Source organism: Diceros bicornis, unplaced genomic scaffold (genome assembly GCF_020826845.1).
Source record: "Diceros bicornis minor isolate mBicDic1 unplaced genomic scaffold, mDicBic1.mat.cur scaffold_67_ctg1, whole genome shotgun sequence".
NCBI lineage: Eukaryota > Metazoa > Chordata > Mammalia > Perissodactyla > Rhinocerotidae > Diceros > Diceros bicornis.
The window spans coordinates 2531375-2552387 of NW_026691553.1; the positions used below are offsets into that span (position 1 = coordinate 2531375).

The 21013-nt window shown below is 59.5% G+C and overlaps 1 protein-coding gene across 11 annotated transcripts in view; it reads left to right on the forward strand.

Moving 5' to 3' along the window:
• Positions 1-20402, forward strand: part of CELF5 (CUGBP Elav-like family member 5) — a 50163-nt gene extending 29761 nt beyond the window's left edge. The window contains exons 3-14 of one of the 11 annotated variants that reach the window (XM_058537713.1): positions 5968-6022; positions 6499-6503; positions 7810-7957; positions 9714-9793; positions 11936-12082; positions 12844-12985; positions 13068-13214; positions 14503-14565; positions 14902-14907; positions 15229-15312; positions 17981-18064; positions 20265-20402. In XM_058537713.1, the coding sequence (XP_058393696.1) occupies positions 5968-6022; positions 6499-6503; positions 7810-7957; positions 9714-9793; positions 11936-12082; positions 12844-12985; positions 13068-13214; positions 14503-14565; positions 14902-14907; positions 15229-15312; positions 17981-18064; positions 20265-20392 (1089 nt within the window). In that variant the 3' untranslated portion in view covers positions 20393-20402. Of the gene's footprint in view, positions 1-5967; positions 6023-6498; positions 6504-7809; positions 7958-9713; positions 9794-11935; positions 12083-12843; positions 12986-13067; positions 13215-14502; positions 14587-14901; positions 14908-15228; positions 15313-17980; positions 18125-20264 lie in introns of all 11 variants that reach the window. The other 10 variants (XM_058537710.1, XM_058537709.1, XM_058537714.1 and 7 more) reach the window with 10 other exon arrangements.
• Positions 20403-21013: the final 611 nt, after the last annotated feature.

The following is a 21013-nucleotide window of genomic DNA, read 5'->3' on the forward strand; positions in this document are numbered from 1 at the left end:
ATGGATGGAATCATATCATACATAGTCTTTGCCATCTGCATTTTTTTTTCACTCCCTTGATGCTGATGAGATTCAGCATCATGCATCAGTGGTTGGCCCTTTTTCATGGCTGTGTAGTATTCCACGGGGACGAATACACACTTTATTCATGCATTCTCCTGTCGGTGGACATGTGCGTTGTTTCCAGTTTTTGCTGTTACGGATAGAGATCCTTGTCGGTGTTTTGTTTTTGGTGGACCCGTGGGGCATTTCCATCGGGCGTGTCCTTAGGATTCTGATCTCTGTGTACGTTGACCTTCGGCTTCTGTAGCCAGCACCCGCCTGATTAGCGAAGGGGTTGACTTTCGGGGTGAGCCTCCCTCCCCCGAGGACGCCTGCAGCAGTGGAATCAGCCTTTCAGAACAGGAGCTGGAGGCTAGTTGGCAGACTGCACGAGGAGCAGACAGGGGCTGCTGGGGCGGAAGGTCCCCCTCGCGTCAGCCGCATCTGAGCAGGGACGCCTGAGACCCCCTGCCCAGGCGTCTCCGCCAGAAGATCGAGCAGCAGCCGCACGAGGTTCGCGCCGTGCTGGAGAAGCCCCCCGAGCCGGCTCACATGCCCACACTGCAGACACAGCCATCGAGTTAGGGGGGCAGAGCTGGATCTTGCTGGAGACCAAGATGGCCACCATCTCTCCTGTCCCCTCCTCTCCCGAAAAAAACCCTGTGTGTGTGTTTGTGTGGGTGTGTGTGTTGGGGGCGACACGATGGAGTGGACACTCGTGTCTTTTCATCTCTTTAAAACCCAGGAGGGGGTGACCCCCATCATTTGCTGGCTCCCTACTTCTGCCCCAACCGTGGCGCCGCCAAGCCCCCCCCCCCAAATGCTGCTTTCTGAAGCAAGAGCGACCCCCTCTCCAGTCCCCTCTCTGAGTGTCACAGCAGCATCCGTGGGGGACGTGGTTTAATCACATCTCAGCATTCTGGAACAGGATCCTAAATTGAATAACAGGATCCCAGAATAGAGCCCGGGATGGACCGGGGGCCCCTGGAGCCAGGCGGGGCGGGTGCCTCCAATTCCAGCGGGGGCTCTCTGCGGGCTGTCAGACCCCAGGAGGGGGTTCCCAGAGACGGGACGGATGCCACGGGGGCGGCGCCCGGCCCTCGGAGGGCGAGGGGCTGGGCCGTTTGAGGCAATGCCGTCACTTTCTTCGGGAAGGTCTTGGGGGGCACGGGACACCCCAGATCTGCCGGCCGCCCTGCTGCTCATCTGAGCATCTGGAAAGAGAGGGGTTGGTCTGTCCAGCTGTGCGTCCCCCCCCCCATAGACCCCTCCTGAGAAAAGCCCTTTTGTGCACACTGGGGTCTCTGAGGCGGCCCCCTCGCAGGAGCCACCCCCACATCCCAGGACGTGGCTCAGCATCAAGCCCAACCTGGGAATGGGCGAGGGGCCCCGACGTCCCGAACGTCTAATGATTTTACCTCCCTGGGCCTCAGTTTCCTCATCTGTGAAATGCGGCTGCCGGAGTGTTTGGAAGATTCTGTGAGGTGACCCATGCCAGGCAGTGAGCACAGAACCGGATCTCAGCAAATCTATGCCGAATGAATGAATGAATGAATGAATGAAAGATCTCAGATGTCAGGCCGCGGAAGTCCGGGCTGGCTGTGTTGTCTTTCCGAGCCTGCTTTCTCCCTGTGAGATGGGGATGGTGTGGACACGGCCGGGCGCTGTGCCCAGCACATGTCCAGCCCGCTCTCTGCCCACAGGGACAGGGCGTGGGTTTCGCTTTCCGTGGAGTCTGGAAACGATGGTCCTTTCGTCTGGGTTGTCGTTTGTGGACCCCGTGCTGGGCCTTTGGCGGGGAGGGGGACACAGAGCCCCTGGGCGCTGCCCCCAGGAGCTCACCCCAAAGAGGGTCGGCATTGTGATGGGGGGTGTGCCAGAATCGAGGTAGTGCCAGGGCAAAGCAATCGGGGCAGATGCAGAGCGAGGGGAAGGCTCCGGGGGGAGGTGGCATTTGAGGGGGCCTCGTGGGGTGACGACGGGGTGCAGAGGGCCGTGGGGGGAGGAGCGGGGAGGAATGCCTGGGCTGAGCAGCGCGGGCGCCTCGAACGCCAGGATGAGGAGCTAGCACTCTCCCCCGAGGGCAGTGGGGAGCCATGGCAGCGTGGAGAGCAGGAGAGGCGCTTGGTCTGGGTGTTTGATGGAGGCTGGGCTGGGGCCCGGGTGGGAGAGGAGGAGGCTGGAATAGCAGCCTGGGCAGCTCAGGTGGGGGTCCCCCTTGCTTCCTTCCGGAAACAACGCAGTTGGGGCCTCTCCTGGGCTCCTGCATCTTCTAAAGGCACAACCTTGCAAATCCAGGGGAATTTTTGAGGCCCCGGCATGACCACCAGAGACTTCTGCATTCTCTCCCCCAGCAGCCTCAGTTTCCCCCTCTGTAATGTACACAGGTCAGACATAAGGGACCCTGTTTGTCCAGTGGTGTATGTCTTGGTTGAAGTCACCCAGCAAAAGCTGGGGGGCAGAGGAAGGACTGGATCTCAGCCACTTAATGTATGTCCACCCCAAAGACACAGACACTCCCAGAGCCCCAGCCCCCAGGACCCTTGGCTGGAGGGATGGCTGGGTCCTCAGAGGACCCTGAGGAAACCAGAAGATCGGGCCTCTGCTTCTGGCTTTCTCCTCTCCCTTTCTGGTTTGCCCATCTATAAAGTGGGCATGTTTCCATCTCATAAAGTTGTTTGGAGATTAAATGTGTCAGTGGATGTAGGTATTGCTCCAACATGAGAAACTGTCTCCCCGCCTCCAAACTCCTACTCATACGTCAAAACCCACCACAGATTATCCATCTTCAGTGCAGCCCCAAGATAGCCTTTGGCTCTTCACTGCTCTTGGCTCTTGGCTCTCCCAGCCCTTGATGCCTCCTTCTGCCTCAACCCTGACCCCACGGGTCCAGGAGTTGTGTCTGCCTTGGTCTCCCCCTCCACCAGACTAGTGGGGGTTGCAAAATTACTCAGCATGGGGCACACTGGGAATGTTGTTGAATAAATGAGAAGAGGAAGGGAGGGGGCAGGGAAGGGTTGCAGCGATGGGGAGCCAGAGAAGGTGGAGGAGGGAGGGGGCACACTGCAGAACCCTCGGTGGGACAGATGGAGAGAGGGAGCCGGAAGGAGGTGGGCAGAGCCAGATGGGCGGGCAGGGGCGACAGGCGGGGTGGGGTGCGGGGAGACCCAGCTCCCCCCGGCACGCCTCCTCCCGGCTCGGCGGGCAGCGCGGGCAGGCCCGGCCTCTGGTGGGCGCATCGCCGGGGCGCTGGGCGCGGGGAGCGAGGCGCGGGGCCCGAGCGTGCGGCGTGTGCGCGCCTGTGCGCCCAGGGCCGGCCGGGCGGCGGCCGCACGTGGATGCCAGCCTGGCGCGCGTCTCCAGGCCGGTGGGTAAGGCGGGCCGCGGGGCCGCGGGGTGGCCGGGCCTCGGAGCCTGGCTTTCGAGTGGGGGGCTGGAGAGGAGGGGGCAGCCCACCTGGCTTCTCCGGGCCAGACCAGGACCCCCTCCCCGCGCCGAGCTGACCCAGGAGGGGCAGGGGCCTCCCGGGAGGAGGCGGTAGGTCGCAGGCTCCACAGCGGGCGGGGGAGATGGGGAGCAGGTACCCAGGCCCGGAGAATGGGGTGGGGGCGGAGGGTGCGGCGATGGGGGCAGGTTCCCTCCTCACGGCCCCCCTCCCTCGCTCCCTCCCTCGGCTCATCCATCTCTAGAAGATTATATTTAAATATCTCTTTTGTGCGAGGCAGGAGCTGGGCTCGCCCCTAAGAGGCAGTTTCCATGGCAACAACAATTGCCAGCTTCCGTGTGGTGAATCAGCGTTGCCATGGCAACCTCATCCTCATCTGCCCAAGGTGCTGGGGTGGGGGGGGAGGAGGTGAGGGCCAGCGGAGGCGGGGTGGGAGGGGTGAGGGGAGCAGGAGGCTGGAGCTCAGGTGCCCCCTCCCCCCACCTCCCTTCACCACCTCGGTCTGCCCCCAGCCCAGAACCTGGTCCCATCGGGTTGAAATAATCCCCCCTCCTGTCTCCAGCTATCGAGGTGTGGTACCCAGGTGGAGAGGGCCCGGTGTCTGTGTGTGTGTGTGTGTGTGTGGTGGGGAGAGGGAGACGTGGTCCGGCCTTTCCCAGGTGGTCAGGGTCCCTCTGAGGATGTGGCTGGGTGGCAAGGAGGTTGGACTGGGATAACTGGGGACCCCGGGTGGGGGAGACACAGGCCTCTCTGGTTCTGGGGCTCCCAAGGCTGAGCTCAAATCGGGGTGGCCCATATGTGTCCGGGACACATGCTCAGACAGGGGGAGAGAATCAGAAGGGGGAGGGGCTCAGAGAAGAGGGAAGCTGGTGGGCGGAGAATCTCCCTGGGGTGGGAGCCAGGGGAAGGGGGCGCAGGGCCGGGACAGGGTCTGAGAGATGGGGAGGGGGATTTGGGGGGGTTCAAAGTTGGGGAGGGGTCTCTACTCATGGGAGTGGATGGAAAGATCCCTAAATTTGAAGTCCATGACCTTGGTGGATATAATGCATAACTTGATTTTGACATCTGTAAAACGGGGTGAAACCCTGCCTTTCTGGAGCTTGCTGGGCGGCTGCCCCTTGATTAGAAAGCTGACATTTCTCGGGCCCCTTCTCTGAGTGGCAGTGGCGATCTACTCCGAAATTGTCTGACCTGGGAGGGGGTCTAGGACCAACACTCGTCCCAACCCCAGGCCTGGTGCGGAGGGACTAGGTGGCTTTCTATGCTGGTGGGTGTTGGCCACTTCCTTCTGGTCAGTTCGCTTCAGCAAGCTCCTCTAATTCTGTCGTGTACTCTGCCTCTGTGGGTGATGCTGTGGTCCCCTCTCTGGAGGGACACAGAGCAAGACATAGACACTTCCTGCCCTGAGGCAGAGGGAGGAAGGAACCCAGAGGGGTGGCAGGATTGTCTGTGTGGGGACTTTTGAGCTGGGTTTTGAAGGATGAATAGGAGTTCACCGGAAACACAAGGCTGGGAGGAGGATTCTGTCCTAGGACCAGTGCAGAAGCAAATGCCGCCCCATCCCACATGAGCTTATACCCACCAATGGTTAAGTTTGGGGGCAGGGGTTAGGGGACCATTTCTTTTATTTGACATCATTTTCAGCCGGGGATGGGGGACAGAAGTGTCCAGAACAGTGAGTCCAGATGGCAGGCTGGTCCACTGAGGTATGACAGTCCTCCCACCCAAGATGACTGCAGGTAGCTGCCTTGGTGTATCAGTCAGCTACTGCTGAGTAACAAACCAACCTCACCATTTCATCTGTCCACGGTTCTGTGGGTTGGTAAGCCCAGGCTGGGCTCAGCTAGGCGGTTCTTCTGGTCTCTCCTGGGGTCCTTCCTGCAGCCGCAGGCAGCTGGGGCTTGACCCAGGCCAGCTGGGACAGGACGGGCTCACTCCCATGTGCTGCCTCTCTGGGCACGAGGTCTCCAGCCCTCCAGGAGCTCGCCAGGGCTTGTCCACCTGGCCATCTCGGTTCTAGGAGTAGAAGCTGCGAGTTCTCTTGAGGCCAGTCTCGGAACTCCCACAGCCTCACTTCCAGCACATTCTATTGGTCGGAGCAAGTAATATGGCCAAGTCCAGATGCAAAAGGGGAAACAGGCTCCAGCTCTTGATGAGAGGAACTGCAAAGTCACATCACACACAGGGACCGGAGGAGTGGGGCCATCTTTGCAGATGCTCTGTCACACTTGGGGAGGCAAGGAGGCTTCCTGGAGGAAGGGATATTGTTACGGGGTTTTGAAGGCAAAGTAAGAGTTTTCCAGGCAGCATGAGCAAAGCACTGGAGGTGGGACCATGTGTTGTTTGGTTTGTTGCCGCCGGAGGGAGGTGGGATGCTGAGGCTCGGGAGGTGGGCAGCCGCCCGGCAGAGTTCAGGCGGAGCCCCCGCTGTGCTACCCCCACTGCCGACCTTGACCTGCCCCTCCCCCCTCTCTCCACAGATGGCGCGGCCGATCCAGGTGAAGCCTGCGGACAGCGAAAGCCGCGGAGGTAGTTGTCATCTGTCCGTGGTCACCAGGCTGGGGTGGGCGGAGGGATGGGACAGGTGGGAGCCCCTGCGCAATGAGATGCAGCTGCCACCTGCCTGCTCCCACACCTGATGGGGGGAGGGGCAGGGGGAGGGGCAAGAGAGCAGGGAGGTGCCCCAGGCCCAGGAGCGGGGATCTGTGGTCCAGCTGCTTTCCCCTGGAGCTCGAAACACCCCAGTCCTCTCAGGGGCAATCACAGAGGTCTCCAGATGCACAGGGGATGGGCTGAAGGGCTGCGGACGGCTTTCTGGGCTGTGTGTGTGTGTGCACGCTTCCACGTCTGGGCAGGTGCGTGCATGTGTGTGTGAGCATGCATACCTGGGCACACCCGTGTGCAGATGTGGGCCTGTGCATGTGCGTCTCTGCGGCTGGTGCAGTGGGGGTGCCTGCCCACCCGTGTGCACGTCTGCGAGCCCAGCCTGGGCGTGGGCGTGCATGTTCGAGCCTGTGTGCTTGACTGTTCCAGGCTGGGTGTGTGGGTGTGCAGGCTGGGGCCTGGTGTTTGTGAGGCCCCGGACTGCGTGGTGGGGGGTGTGCCCGTGGGGGGATGCTTGGCTGTCCCCAGGGAGGTCCAAGGCAAGTCATTCTTGCAGATTTCCCACCCCCTCCCCATCTCGGGTAGATTGGGGGCTAAGGGAGAGCAGCGAGCCTTGGGGGTGGTGTGTGGGGCAGGGCTGTTAGGACCCCTGTGTATGTGTAGGAGCCCGGTAAAGCCCATGTGGGCCGGGAGCCTCTTTTCACTCTCTCCAACCTGGCAGCCGGTGTGGAGGTGGGGTCTGCATGTCTCCCTCTCTTTATCTCCTCTCTCTCTCTCTCTCTCTTTCTCCCTCTCCCTGCATATCTCTGTTTCTCTCTCCTTATCTTTTTCTCTCCTTCTGTCTCTCTGGTTCTCTCTCTGCTCCTCTCTGTCTCTCTCTCTTTGCCTGTCTCTGTCTCTCTCAGTTTCTCCCTGTCTCTCTCTCTCATCCACCTCTCTCTCCCCGACTCTCAGTCTCTCTGTTTCTGTCTCTCCCTCCCTCCCACCCCCATGAGTGACAGCTGCCAGAGAACAGGTTTCCATAGTAACCCTGCTCAGCATCCCTGGGAGAGGAGGCTGTCAGGTTCCTGATTACAGGGGAGCAGTGCAGTTACCCGAGGAGGCAGGGCTCTGGGGTCTCACACCGGAGAGGCTGGCCCAGGCTGGGCCCTGGCCTTAGACTGGGGCAGCTGCCAGCCGGGCCCCAACCCCACCAGATGAGGGTCCGGGCTCCCCAGGCCCCTGGTCCTGTGCACACACACGTCCTCACTCATTCAACGGACATCGATTGCCTGGCCCCTCCTGAGCCCCGGCGAGGTCAGGTGGGCACCGTGAGGATGCAGGGGCCATCAGGGCTCCCCCCTGCCTGGAAAATCTAGATGACAGACAGACAGACAGACAGGGACCCAGGCCAGGCAAGGCAGTTCCTAACCCTGGTACCCTGTGTGGGCTCTTTGAGGGCACAGGAGGGAGAGACCATCTTTGCGCAGAGGGTGGGAGCCGTGGAGCAACGCCCAGAAGGACTGAAGGGAGGGCATTCCGGGCGGGGCCCCGCGCGAGCAAAGGCGCGGAGATGGGACCGTGCGGGGCCCGTGGGAGGGTGGAGAGACCCGGGGCCGAGAACGCGCGTGGCCGTGTCCCCCCTCACACACGCGGCGCGGGGCCCCCCCTCCGCGCCCTGCTGCCTCCACTCTCAGTTGGAGGGACCGAGCAATCTCGGAGGCCGGGACTCGGCTGAGGGGGTGTCTCCGCCCGCAGGGGACCGGAAGCTGTTTGTGGGGATGCTGAACAAGCAGCAGTCGGAGGAGGACGTGCTGCGGCTGTTCCAGCCCTTTGGGGTCATCGACGAGTGCACCGTGCTCCGGGGGCCTGACGGCAGCAGCAAAGGTGACAGGCGGGGGCGGGGCTCTGGGGGGAGGGGCTGGCTCCGGGGGCACAGCTGTGCGCGTGGGGGCAGGGCCTGGCACTCGGGGATAGCCTGGGGGATGGGGCGGGGCCGGGCACTGAGGGGGCGGGGCTAGCTCCTGGGGGCGGGGCTTGCTGGGGCAGGACGAGCACATGGGAGCATGGGACTGACAGGGTGGGAGGGGCTAGCTCCTGGGGGCGGGGCTTGCTGGGGCAGGAAGAGCACATGGGAGCATGGGACTGACAGGGTGGGAGGGGCTAGCTCCTGGGGGCGGGGCTTGCTGGGGCAGGAAGAGCACATGGGAGCATGGGACTGACAGGGTGGGAGGGGCTAGCTCCTGGGGGCGGGGCTTGCTGGGGCAGGAAGAGCACATGGGAGCATGGGACTGACAGGGTGGGAGGGGCTAGCTCCTGGGGGCGGGGCTTGCTGGGGCGGGGACGAGCACATGGGAGCGTGGGACTGGCTGGGTGGGGCTTGCCCCTGGGGGCGTGGCCTGGCCTGTAGACGCGGGCACATGGGAGGGCGGGGCTGGCGGGGGAGGGGTGAGGCTGGCTCCTGGAGGCGGGGCTTGGTCTGCAGGGCGGGGCTTGCTGCAGTAGGTGGGGTACTGGAGGGTGGGGCTGGCTCCTAGGGCAGGGCTTGGTCCACAGGGAGGGGTTTGCTGGGGTAGGGGTGGGCACTGGGAGGGCAGGGCTGGCAGGGAGCGGGGTGGTGCTGGTTCCTGGAAGCGGGGCCTGGAACACGAGAGGGTGAGATTGGCTCCTAGGGGCGGAACCAGGCCCGTGTGGGGCGGGGCCGGCTCCTGGGGTGGGGTCGGGCACATGGGAGGGCAGGACTCACTGCACGTGCAGGGGAGGGGTGAGACTGTCTGGTCCCATCTGGTCCTTCCTGTGTGCCCCTGTCTTTCTGGGGCTGCCTGTGTCCACCGACTCTGTCCATGGGACAGTTTGCGTCGGGATGTGCCTGTCTCCTCCCCCGTTCCTATGCGGCTACACCCCCTCGGAATGATGGTTTAATGGTCTCCAATGACTTGTTTTCCTGTCTGCCCACTGACTGTATGCGACGCGGGATGAGCATCACTCTGCCTGCATCTCTTAGTCCCTGACTCTCACTGCCTGAGTGTCCAAAGGGCTGTTTGGGTCTGGGTCTTCATGTGTCTGGCTGTCCACCTGATTCTGCCTGTGTCACAGGCCAGCTGGGTCTGCCCTGCCCGGCATCTCCCGGTCTCTCCAGCTCTGGTCACATATCCGTCTGGGTCTGAGTGTGTCTCTGCCCGAATGTGCCCTCAGGACTGTCTCTCTCCTCGTCTGTGTCTGATGGTTTGTCACCTGAATTCCGCATGTCTGATTACAACCCTGGATCTCGTGGTGTTGGTGGCTGGTGGGTGTTCTCGAAGCTTGTCCCCTTCACTTGTTCTAATGGGCTGGACCTGCCTCCCCGACTGTGCACCATCTCACGCTGGCCATTTGGTTGAGTGTTTGACAAACAGCTGGCTTGGTGACTGAATGGATGACCGACTGGCTGACTGTGCAGCCCTATGGCTGCCTGGCTGTGTGCTTGTCCCACTGTCTGATCCTTTACTGTTCAGCTGTCTGTCTGAACAAATGGCTGGTTGGCTCTGTGTCCCACTAACTGACTTTCTGGCTGCCTGTGTCTGAGGCTGGCTGGCCGTCCATGGCGCCCAGCTCCTCTCCTGTGGCCCCTGCCCCCTCACCCCTTCTCCTTCTCTCCAAGCAGGCTGTGCCTTCGTGAAGTTCTCCTCGCACACGGAGGCTCAGGCGGCCATCCACGCACTGCACGGCAGCCAGACCATGCCGGTGAGTGGGAGCTTCCCCAGGCCGTGGTGGGGGGCACAGGGGAGGGGCCGGGGGCCTGTCCCCACCATCCCAGCCGCCTGGAAGCCCCAGGCTCTTCCCCAGAGAGGGCACAGTGGGAAAAGGAGCTACAGTCCCTGATGGGGGTGTGGGTGGGTGTATCCATGTGAGTGTGTGATTGTGCATGTGTGTGAGTGTATGTGTGTGAGCGTGCAAGTGTGGGGGTGTGTGTGGATGTACTGCCAGTGTGTGGATGCATGTGTGTGCTGCATGTGTGGGCCAGGGTGTGTGTTTGTGTGTACATGTGTGTGAGTGTGCCTGAGAGAGTGTGTGGGTGTGCATGCATGCCTGTGTGTGTAGTGTGTGATTGTCAGTAGGTGAGTTTAGTGTGCACACGAGGTGTATGTGTAAATATGTGTGGATGTGTGCATGCACGTGCTAGTGCATTTGTGTGAGAGTGCATCATGCAAGTGTGTTGAGTGTGTGTGAGTGCATGTGTGTGAGTATAAATGCAAGTGAGGGGGCCTCTGTGTGTTTATACATATGTGTGAGCACATGTGTATGAGTGTGAGCATGCCTGGGTGATGTGAGGGGAACAAGTGCATGTGTGTGAATCATAAGTGTGTGAGAGCAAGTGTGTGTGTGTGCATATGGACGAGTGAGCACGTGTGTGCATGAGTATGCGATTACGTGCATACACGTGATTGTGTGCATGTGAGTGTGTATGTGTGTGAATGCACGTGTGCACGTCATGTGTATGCATGATGAGTGTGTATGTGTGTACACCTTTGTGAGTGTATGCATGTATGTGAGCACAGAGGGTGAGTGTGTGAGTCTGTGGGGGTGGTATGCCTGTGTGTGTGTGCAAGGGTGCGTGAGCGTGCAAGGCGAGAATGCGTGTGTGTGTGAGCATGCATGGTGAGTGTGCATATATGTGTGTGTGTATGCAGAGTGTGAGCATGCACGGTGTGTGTGTGTGTGTGTGTGTGAATGTGCATGAGAGTATGTGTGTGAGTGTACAGGAGGGTGTCCCCGGCTGTGAGACCTGAGGGTGAGTTGGGTTGGCCAGGCCCAGGGAGACATGTGCGGGTGGGGAATGACAAGCACAGAGACCTGGGTGGGAACGGGTAGCCCCCAAGGAGCAGGGAAGATGGCCTTGAGGGGCCTGCGATTGGGGGCTGAGGAGCCGGATATTCCCCCCAGGGTGACAGGGAGCCACGGAGGGTGTCAGCAGGGGAGGGAAGGGGCCAGGTGGGTTGGAGATGTCCCCTTGGGGCCAGCGTGGGGGATGCACAGGGGGCAAGCCCAGAGCCGGAAGCTTGCGGGTCTGTAGCAGCTGGAAGGTGGGGAGGACCCTCCAGGTGCTGGGGTGGCCCTGGCCCCGAGGCAGGAGGCCCCAGGAGCCACCATCACTGTACATAAGTGTCCACATCTGCCACGGGGAAGACGGGCCACGGAGAAGCAACTCTCCCCTCTCGATTGTTCTCGAAAATGGGTCCGAAGGGCAGGGCAGTCTCCGAGCCTCCCCTCCCTTGCCCTCTGGGTTCTCAGGCGTCAGTGTTAGTCCTGGAGGGGCACCGTTCAGCTGGACACCGTCAGCCTTACTCCTGCTCAGAGCCGTCCAGTGAAGGGGTGGTGGGCAGAGCAGAGAGTGAGCGCTCCGTCAGAAGGGGCATGTCTACCTCTCTGATGGCTGGAGTCTCACCCGTTCTCAGGTGCAAGGTGTCACTTGTGGGGTCCTCCATCTGTGCCCCGCTGTTCCCCCTTTGCACCTGGAGTCTCACCTGTTCTCAGGTGTGGGTGACAGTTACAAGGTCCTCCCTCCGGGCCCCCGGTGTTCCTCTCCAGCGGTTGGATTCTCCACCTGTTTGTGAGTCAGGGTCCTCCCCTGCACCCAGACACAGCCCCCTGGGCCTGGACACCCACCTGTGCGCACAGGGGGCCGCACGATCAGGTGCGAGACCCAGAATGCCGATCTCCAGGCTGTGGCGCCCGGGCCTGAGTGGGGGGCTCGTGGGCAGGTCCACACCCCTCACCACTCATCCCTCCACCCCTCGCCCAAGGGGCCCGAGCTGCGTGGTTCCAGGGACCCCGGAGTCCTGGCTACCCGCCCCCTTCTTTCCCTCGCGGCCCGCCGCCCTGCAGGGTGCCTCCTCCAGCCTGGTGGTCAAGTTTGCCGACACGGACAAAGAGCGAACTCTGCGACGCATGCAGCAGATGGTGGGCCAGCTGGGCATCCTGACGCCGTCCCTCACCCTGCCCTTCAGCCCCTACAGTGCCTACGCCCAGGCTGTGAGTGACCCCGCAGACGTGCTTCTGTCTCCAGCAGGGCTCCCAGGACCACTCTGGGGTCCGGCTCAGTCTCCCCTCCTCTCCGTCCTTTCTTCTGCCTCTTTGCCCACCTCTCTGTCTCTTGCCCAGTCTCCAACTCAGGGTCCTATGTTCGCTGTAGCCCCCAAATCCAGGCTGTTTCCTGAGCCCCAATCCCGGCTGAGCCCCCAACCATGAACTGAGTCCCAAGCCCAGGCTGAGCGCCAGTTCTGGCCTGACTTGACCCCAGGCTCAACCCCCAAACCCAGACTGAGCCCCTAAATTCAGGCTGAGCCCCAATCGTGGGCTGAACTTCAATCTCAAATGAAGCCCCAACCTTGGGCTGAGCCCCAGATCCTGGGTGTGCCCCAAATCTATATTAGCCCCAACTGTGGCTAAACCTTCAAATCCAGGCTGACTCTGAACTGAGACCAAACCCTGGCTGAGTTCAGTGTTGGCTGATCCCTGATCCCAGACTGACCCCTGATCCCAAGGCTGAGTCCTGATTCTCAAGTGAGCCCTGATCCCAGACTGAACCCTGATTCTTGACTGAGCCCTGATCCCAGACTGAGCCTACATTCCTGACTGAGCCCTGATCCCAGGCTGAGCACCCAGTCCCAACTGAGCCCTGACCCCAGCCTCACTCCCCCTACTTACTAGAGGACCATGCCTCCCCCCACGGGCCATGATCTCAGGGCAGGTGTCACCACAGCTGTGCATGCTGACTTGCTCTCCACCCCCAGCTCATGCAGCAGCAGACAACGGTCCTGTCCACCTCGGGCAGCTACCTGAGCCCCGGCGTGGCCTTCTCACCCTGCCACATCCAGCAGATCGGCGCCGTCAGCCTTAACGGGCTGCCCGCCACGCCCATCGCCCCTGCCTCTGGTGAGAATCCTCCAGGGGCCCGATGATGGGTGGGTAGGGCCAGGCCAGGACCAGGCGCCCCATGACCCTCTTCCGCTTCCAGGACTGCACTCGCCCCCGCTGCTTGGCACTGCCACTGTGCCTGGCCTCGTGGCTCCCATCACCAACGGCTTCGCGGGCGTCGTGCCCTTCCCTGGCGGGCACCCTGCCCTAGAAACCATATATGCCAATGGCCTTGTGCCCTACCCAGGTAACTCGGGTGATCCCCCGGGCCTGGGAGAGTGGGAGGGGGCAGGGAGGGTGGCTGTGGGACAAGCATGAGTCCCTATGCTGGTGCCCAGGGAACAGCGGGGCAGGACAAAGGGCATCTCAGCTGAACAGACATGTGGGCACAGAGAAAGAGGGTAAACAGGGGAACTTTGCATCCAGACATTTCTGGGTTCAAATTCTGGTTCGGTGGCCCTGAGTGGTTTCTTGAAGTCTCTGAGCCTCGGTTTGCTCATCTGGGAAATGGGGCGAATAACACCAGTCATCTCATGAGGTTGCATTGACAATGCAATCAGTATATAAAATGCTTAACGTGTCGCCCGGTACCAAATCTGTGTTTCCACCAGTGAGGAGAATTTGTTTTTATTTTGAAATGATTGGAGGCACCCAGGGAGTTGCAAAAATAGGACAAAGGGGATGTGGTACCCCTCACCCAGCTTCTCCTGATGGTAACAGCTTACATAACCAGAATACATTGTCAAGACCAGGAAACAGATTGGTACAGTGTGATGAACTCAGCTGGAGTTGGAGAGCAGATTTCACCACTTTTTACATGCACTCTGTGTGTGTGTGTGTGTGTGGTTCTATGCCATTCTATCACACGTACATATTTGTGTAACCACCACCACCATCAAGATACGGAACTGTGCCATCTCTACAGAGTAATTCGTTCATGTGACTCCCTCATAGTCACACCCCCACCCCGACCCCCCCATCTTCTAGCAACCTCTCTCCATTCGAGCACAATCTTTCAGCTGAATTTTCCCCAGATGCACCAGCTCTAGTGACCTGGACAACTTCTTCCCTCCCCCTTCCTCCTCCCCTAGGGGAATGGGAAGGTCACAGCCACATGGGGGATCCACAGGGTGTCTGATGAGCGAGGTGTGGGAGGGAGAGAGGGGAAGAGAAGGGGGTAGGTGGTGATCTGGAGCACAGGCTGGAGTTCTGGAGCACCCAGAGAATAGAGGAGGAGCGAGGGGGTCAGAGTGGGGAGAGAGAGATGGGGGCGATCCTAAACCTCTCTGGAGTCCCAGAAACCTGGGTTCCAGGGCAGCCTCTGCCATTTCCTATCTGAGTGGCCCCGTGCCAGTCGCTTCACCTCTCTGAGCCTCAGTTTCCTCACCTGTAAAATGGGGTCATACCTGTGAAAGGTTAACACAGGTGAAGCTGCGGTGGATGTTTGTTGGTCTCCTTCCGGCTCTTAAGGATCGGGGGTGGATGGAAGACTTCTGCTGCCCCCGCCCCACTCAGCCCCTCCGTCTGCCCCGCAGCTCAGAGCCCCACCGTGGCCGAGACCCTCCATCCGGCGTTCACCGGAGTCCAGCAGTACACAGGTAGGGAGGCAGCCCCGCCCCGCCCCGCGAGAGGCCCCGCCCCAAGTGAGGCCCCGCCCCCTCGTCACCGGCCTCCTGCCTCTCCACAGCCACTCCCCTAGCCACGCCCAGATCTGGCCTCGCTCCCAGGGCCTCCCTATCATTTGGTATTTCCTCTTGCTCCTAGCCACGCCTCCTACTTCTGGCCTTGGCCCAATCCCAGCTCATAGTCCCGCCCATACCCCGCCCTCCTGCAGCATCTGGTCCCGCCCCTCAAGTCCCGCCCCTTCTCTCCCAAGGCCCCGCCCCCATCTGATTCTTCTTCCTAAGGCCTGCCTTTGCCCTGCCCTCAGCCAGGACCCTGCCCCTTTGCATCATAGCCCCGCCCCACTCTACCCCATTGCCTTGGCCCTGCCCCCAACCATGGCCCCACCCCTCAGGTCCCACCATTGGTCCCGCACCTCGAGTCCTGGCCCCGCCCCGTTCTGTTCCTCCGTTGCGTCCGCCCCCTCATGCCCACCCTCAGCTGTGGCCACGCCCCTCCTCCTCCCCAAGACCCGCTCTTGGCCCCGCCCTCTGCTGTGGCCCCGCCCCTCGCGTCCCGGCCCCGCCCCTGCCCCGCCCACACCAGACAGCCCACCCATCTCACGGCCGCCTCCGCCCTGTGTCGCCCGGTCTCCGCAGCCATGTACCCCACTGCGGCCATCACGCCCATCGCGCACAGCGTCCCCCAGCCGCCGCCCCTCCTGCAGCAGCAGCAGCGAGAAGGTGAGGGGGCCGCGACCTCCCCTGGGCACCCGCCCTGCCCTCTGACCGCCCCCTCCACCTCCAGGACCCCCGGCCCGGCCTCGGGGAACCGCGCGGCTGCCAGCGCAGCCTGGGGGCCGGACGGGCCTGGGTTCAAGTCCTGACGCAGCCCCTGGGTGTTGGGGGACAACTGAATCTCCCTCTCTGAGCCTCAGTTTCCCCTCCGGAAAGTGGGAACCGTGCTAACCCTGACTGCTTGAAACAGCAGTGACCCCACCACCACCAGCAGCCCTCTCCAGAGGTGGATTTTTGGAGAGGAAGGTCATTTTGATGTTGGGGGGGTGCGGTGATGAGATATCTCCGGTAAACTGAGGCTTCCCCAGTAAAGTCGAGGGAGGGAGGAGTTAGATTCTGGAGTCAGGCAGCCCGGATTCAAATCCATCCAGTTCTGACTGGTGACGTCGTAAGGAAGGCACTTCACTGCCCCAGGCCTCAGTTTCCTCATCTGCAGCATGGGCGACGATCTGTGCCGAGAAGCATTATGGGGAGCTGCTGACACAGTGGGGAGAAATGCCCCAGGTCACCCCACGGCAAGGGAAGCTGGGTGGAGGGCCTGGCCCGCAGACTGAGTTCTGTGAGCTTCCGCCCAATGTCTCCTCTGCCCTTGGCCTTGGAAGAGGGGACACTGCCAGGGGGCAGGAGGCAAACCCCAGGCTGAGGGGTTCCCGGCTCTGCCAACCAGCTGCGACCCCATCCTCGTGGGTATTGTGTCTCCAGGGGGCTCTGTGGTTAGGGTCAAAGACGGCAGCAACATGCGAGTTTGGCAGCTCCAGATGGGCCCGGGCCTTTTGCATGCCCCCCACAGCCCCCCAAGGCCCCCCACCCAGGGCAGGGCCAGTGGGGGCTTCAGAGAGGGCTCAGCTGCCTTGGGCCACGGTTTTGTGGATGGCAGGGACCTGGGTGTCTCTTTTCCTGGGGCCTGGGCCGAGTGCATGAAAGCTAGTTCACACACAGTCAGTCCTGCTAGAACACCAGATAAGCGTTCTGGAAAATCACCGTAGTTTGCAAAACCTCACAGTACAAACTACAGGGCTTGGGGGCGGGGAAATAGGGTAAGGGGTCCACCATTCAAAAACTGTGTGACATGCCAAAAAAAAAAAAAAAAGAGAGAGAGAGAGAAGCCTAATAAACATGGTGGCACAGTTTTACGCGTATTAGATGGTTAGCTACGTGAGTCCTGCAATGAATATGGCACTTTATCCTGAAAAAGACCTAAAATTGACACGTGGAAGTGGCGTCAGAAGGGTTCCAGCCTGTGAGTTACTGTGAAGGGGGGGAAAAGGGGGCGTCTGGAATCAGACAGAGTTGACCCCAGATGGAGACCCCAAGAGACTCGTAACACACTTGGGGAACTGAGGAAGTCAGCGGGTGTCCGAGCTGTCTGTGTGTGTGTGTTTGTGTGTGCGTGCGCGCGCCTGTGTGTGCATTTGTTTTCTTATGAGGTCCAATTTGGCTGGGCCCGGTTTTCCGCATTCACCTAATCATTCTTGGAGATGAGATAGCACAGAAGCAAACGCAAAATTCATGGGATGCTCCAAATAGTTCCGTAACGTATTGCTTGTGTTGGAACGCGCTTGCATTTTTTAAACAAGCGTTATGGCAGAGCTGTCTTTCTAATCAGGAACATAATGGGTGAGTGTGAATGTGTAATCTTGGATTTTGCGTTTTCTAGGGTGGGGAATATTCATTGCAGGGGAGGGGGATTCTCTGTGGTTTGGGGATTACCCTCGTTTTGGGGGGCGTGGGAGATCATCTCTAAGTTTGGCACAAGCAGCAGGTTTGGGGACATCGTTCAAGGCTTCAAATAATCAAGGGTTTTAAATGCTATTATTATTTATAGTTTTTATATTTAGCCATGAATTGGGGATTATTTGGGGAGGCGATGATTTTGAGGGTTAGCTGCGCTTTTAAAAAAAATTGTTTCTGGTGGGTAAAGCATATCTTTTCAAATTATCTGCGGCTTCAGGGTATCTGGGGTTAGGGAATGGAGAATTATCTTTTTATTTCACTTGCTTTTATTTTTGCATCGTCTGGGTTTAGAAAATCATCCGAGGTTTGGAGGCTTATCCAAGGTTTTGAAAAATATCTGGCTGTTTGGGGCTCGGGGCCAGGGAATTATTCGTCTTATTTTATTCTGAGATCATCAGGCTTTTTAAAAATGAACATTTTATTTTAGAACCAGTTTGAGACTTAGAGAATTATTGCAAAGAGAGTGCAGAGTTTCCGTACACCCCACACCCAGTTCATCTGACTTTTGTAAATGATCCGGAGAGGTTTAAGGGTTTTCCATGCATTTGGGGTGGTCTGGGATTTTTTGACTATCCGGGAACTGGGATGGAGGAATTGACCTCAGTTTTGGAGAATAGGGATCATCCGAATTTTGCAAATTATCTGGGGCCTGAAGATCATCAGAGGTTTGGGGTGGCCGAGTGTGGGATTATATAGGCAAGGGACCAGCGCGCCCGGCCTCCCCTTCCTCCATTCCCCCTCCCGGCTTTCCAGATGTCCCCGGGCGCCCCCCTCTCCTGACAGCTGGGGACGCCAGATGCAGGTTCCAGGCTGCGCCCCGCCCCCGGGGGGTCCGCCTCCTCTCCTGGGGACCTTTATATCTTTCTCTTCCCACCTGCAGGTCCCGAAGGCTGTAACCTGTTTATCTACCACCTCCCCCAGGAGTTTGGAGACACGGAGCTGACCCAGATGTTCCTGCCCTTCGGCAATATCATCTCCTCCAAGGTCTTTATGGATCGGGCCACCAACCAGAGCAAGTGTTTTGGTGAGTAAGCAGCTGCCGCGGGCACCCCTTCCTGCCCACGGCCCCGTCCCACCCCCCTCGGCCTGGAACAGCGGGTGGGAAGGTGGAGTCAGCCACGAGACAGGTCTCAGACCCATTTGTCTATCTATCCATCCATCCAGCCATCATCCATCCAGCCAGCCATCATCCATCATCCATCCATCCATCCATCCATCCACCCATCCATCCACCCACCCATCCATCCACCCATCCACCCACCCATCCACCCATCCATCCATCATCCATCCATTCTCCATCCATCCATCCATCATCCAACCATCCATCCATCCACCCACCCATCCATCCACCCATCCATCCACCCATCATCCATCCATTCTCCATCCACCCATCATCCATCCACCCACCCACCCACCACCCACCCATCCATCCATCATCCATCCATCCATCCATCATCCATCCATCCGTCCACTCATCCATCCATCATCCATTCATCCACCTATCTATCCATTCATCTGTCCACTCACCCACTCATCCATCCATCCATTCATTCATTCAACAAATAGATATATGGCACCCAGTTGAACAAGGCCAACGAAATTCTCTGCATTCAGAAAGCTCATGATCTTGCTGCGCTGTCCCATAGAATTTTCTCTGACGGTGGAAATGTTCTCTGTCTGCCCTGTCCCAGCCGTCAGCCCCACATGGCTCCCCAGCACCTGAAATGTGGCCAGTGCGACCAAAGAACTGAATCTCTAATTTTATTTAATTGTAAGGAATTTAAATTTAAATAACCTCATGTGGCCAGTGGCTACCAAATTGGAAAGAGCAGGTCCAGAGGGAGGAGGTAGAAATAAAAAAATGTAGAATATAGGCCAGGGAGTCATAAATGGTATGGAGAAAAATAAAACTGGGAAGGAGAAGGACTGATAAGGAGGAGGCAATGTTTTAATGGAGACTTGAATGATGAGGGGCCAGCCGTGGGGATATCTGGGGGAGGAATATTCTAGGCAGAGGGAACAGCATGTGCAAAGGCCCTGAGGCAGGACCGGGCCTGGCGTGTTGGAGGAACAGCAAGGAGGCCCGTGTGGCTGGAGCAGAGTGACCAAGGGAGAAAGAGGAAGGGGACGGGGCAAGTCGTGCAGGGCCTGGTGGGCCACAAGGAGGACCTCCTTGTACCCAGAAACAGAGGAAATTAAAGCTCAGAGAGGAACTGCAACTTGTCCAAAGTCACACAGCAGCGAAGAGACAGAACCCAGATTAGAACCAATCTGGACTCTCAGCCGCACCCTGTCTGATTCAAAAGGCCAACTCTTGACTATTTATTAAGCGCCGCCTGTATATACTCAGTTCCCAACCTTAAAAGGGAAGAATTTTCCCAGTTTACTGAGGGAGGAAGGAGAGTCCCGGAATGGTCAAGTGATACACTTAAGGTCACACAGCAAGGAAGGGACCCCCCGCCACAGCCCAGGCCCCTCCTCTGTATGCTTCTTCCAAGGGGAAGTAGGACATTTTTGGAGGAAAACCTACTCAACCACTTTCAAGAGTCGGTAGTCAGAGGCCTTCTCTCAGCCTCAGTTTCTTCATCTATATAATGGGGCGTGGGTTAGAGGAGATAATAGATAGGAAGACATGAACCCCTCCAGCTGCACGTTCCCCCATGCCTCCCCACGGGCCTCAGCAAGACGAAATGACACACACACACACACACACACACACACACACACACACACACACACACACAAAGATAGGGAGAGAATCTGATGGTCAGACAAGACCCCAGGTGGATAGAGCTCTCAGACGAGGCAGAAGATTGGCATCGAGGGCCTAGAAGGAGGCAGGCATCCGGGGAGGGGGAAGGAGAGAGAACGTGCCCCTCCCAGGACCCCCAGAGGCCCCACCTGCCCCTCACACCGACGGGAAGCCTCAGCAGAGCAGCCCCAGGTAAGGAGTGAGCGTCCCGTCCCCAGAGGCATGCAAGTCCGGGGGGCGTCAGAACCAGGCCAGGGCTGCTGTGTGGCCTCCAGCAAGCCCTCCCACCTCCCCACGCGAGCGCACACCCCGACCCCAGGACCCCGCGAGCCGGGAAGCCAGGGCTGCAGCCCAGGAGCCAGCGGAAGACGCCGGCGTTGCCCACCATGGCGGGTCCACCCGGTCTCCGCAGGCTTCGTGAGCTTTGACAACCCGGCCAGCGCGCAGACCGCCATCCAGGCCATGAACGGCTTTCAGATCGGCATGAAGAGGCTCAAAGTGCAGCTGAAGCGGCCCAAGGACCCGGGACACCCCTACTGACCCGCCCACAGCCGCCCCGAGGCTGCGGGCCCGGCCCAGGTGAGCCGCCAGCCGGCCCCGCCCACCCCCGCCCCGGCCTTGTCCGCACCCCTCCTCATTCTCCAAACCCTCCCCAGGCGGGGGGACGCTGCCAGAGGCAACACGGAGCCCCCAGGTTGGGTTGGCAGGGACAGAGCTGGATGAAGACACCTCCCATCCCCCATGTGGATGGGAGAGTGGGATTGGGGTGGGAGCGAGGCAAGCCAGTGCTCGCTAAGGGTGATTAGGGAATCCTTCCTGGAGAGGGCTTTGAAGCATGAATAGGAGTTCGCCAGAGAGGACAGGCGTGGTCTGGGGTGGGGTGTGCTGTGTGGAGGGGCTTCTGTGCTGTCCTGTGAATCCCCCAATTGGGCTCCTCTCAGCTCCTCATTTGATAGAATTCATACCCAGCTGGCTGATGGGAAGGTGGAATGCTTGCCCCGCCCAGTGGCAAGCCAAAAAAAATCCCCCCAAACAAACAAATCCCTAAGAGTGTATTTTGCCATCAGAGGGAACAACTTTATCAACCAATTACCTTCTTTGGGGGAACGAGCAGTGAGCCTAAGGGGCCGATGGGGGAGCATAACTAACCTCGAGCCTCGA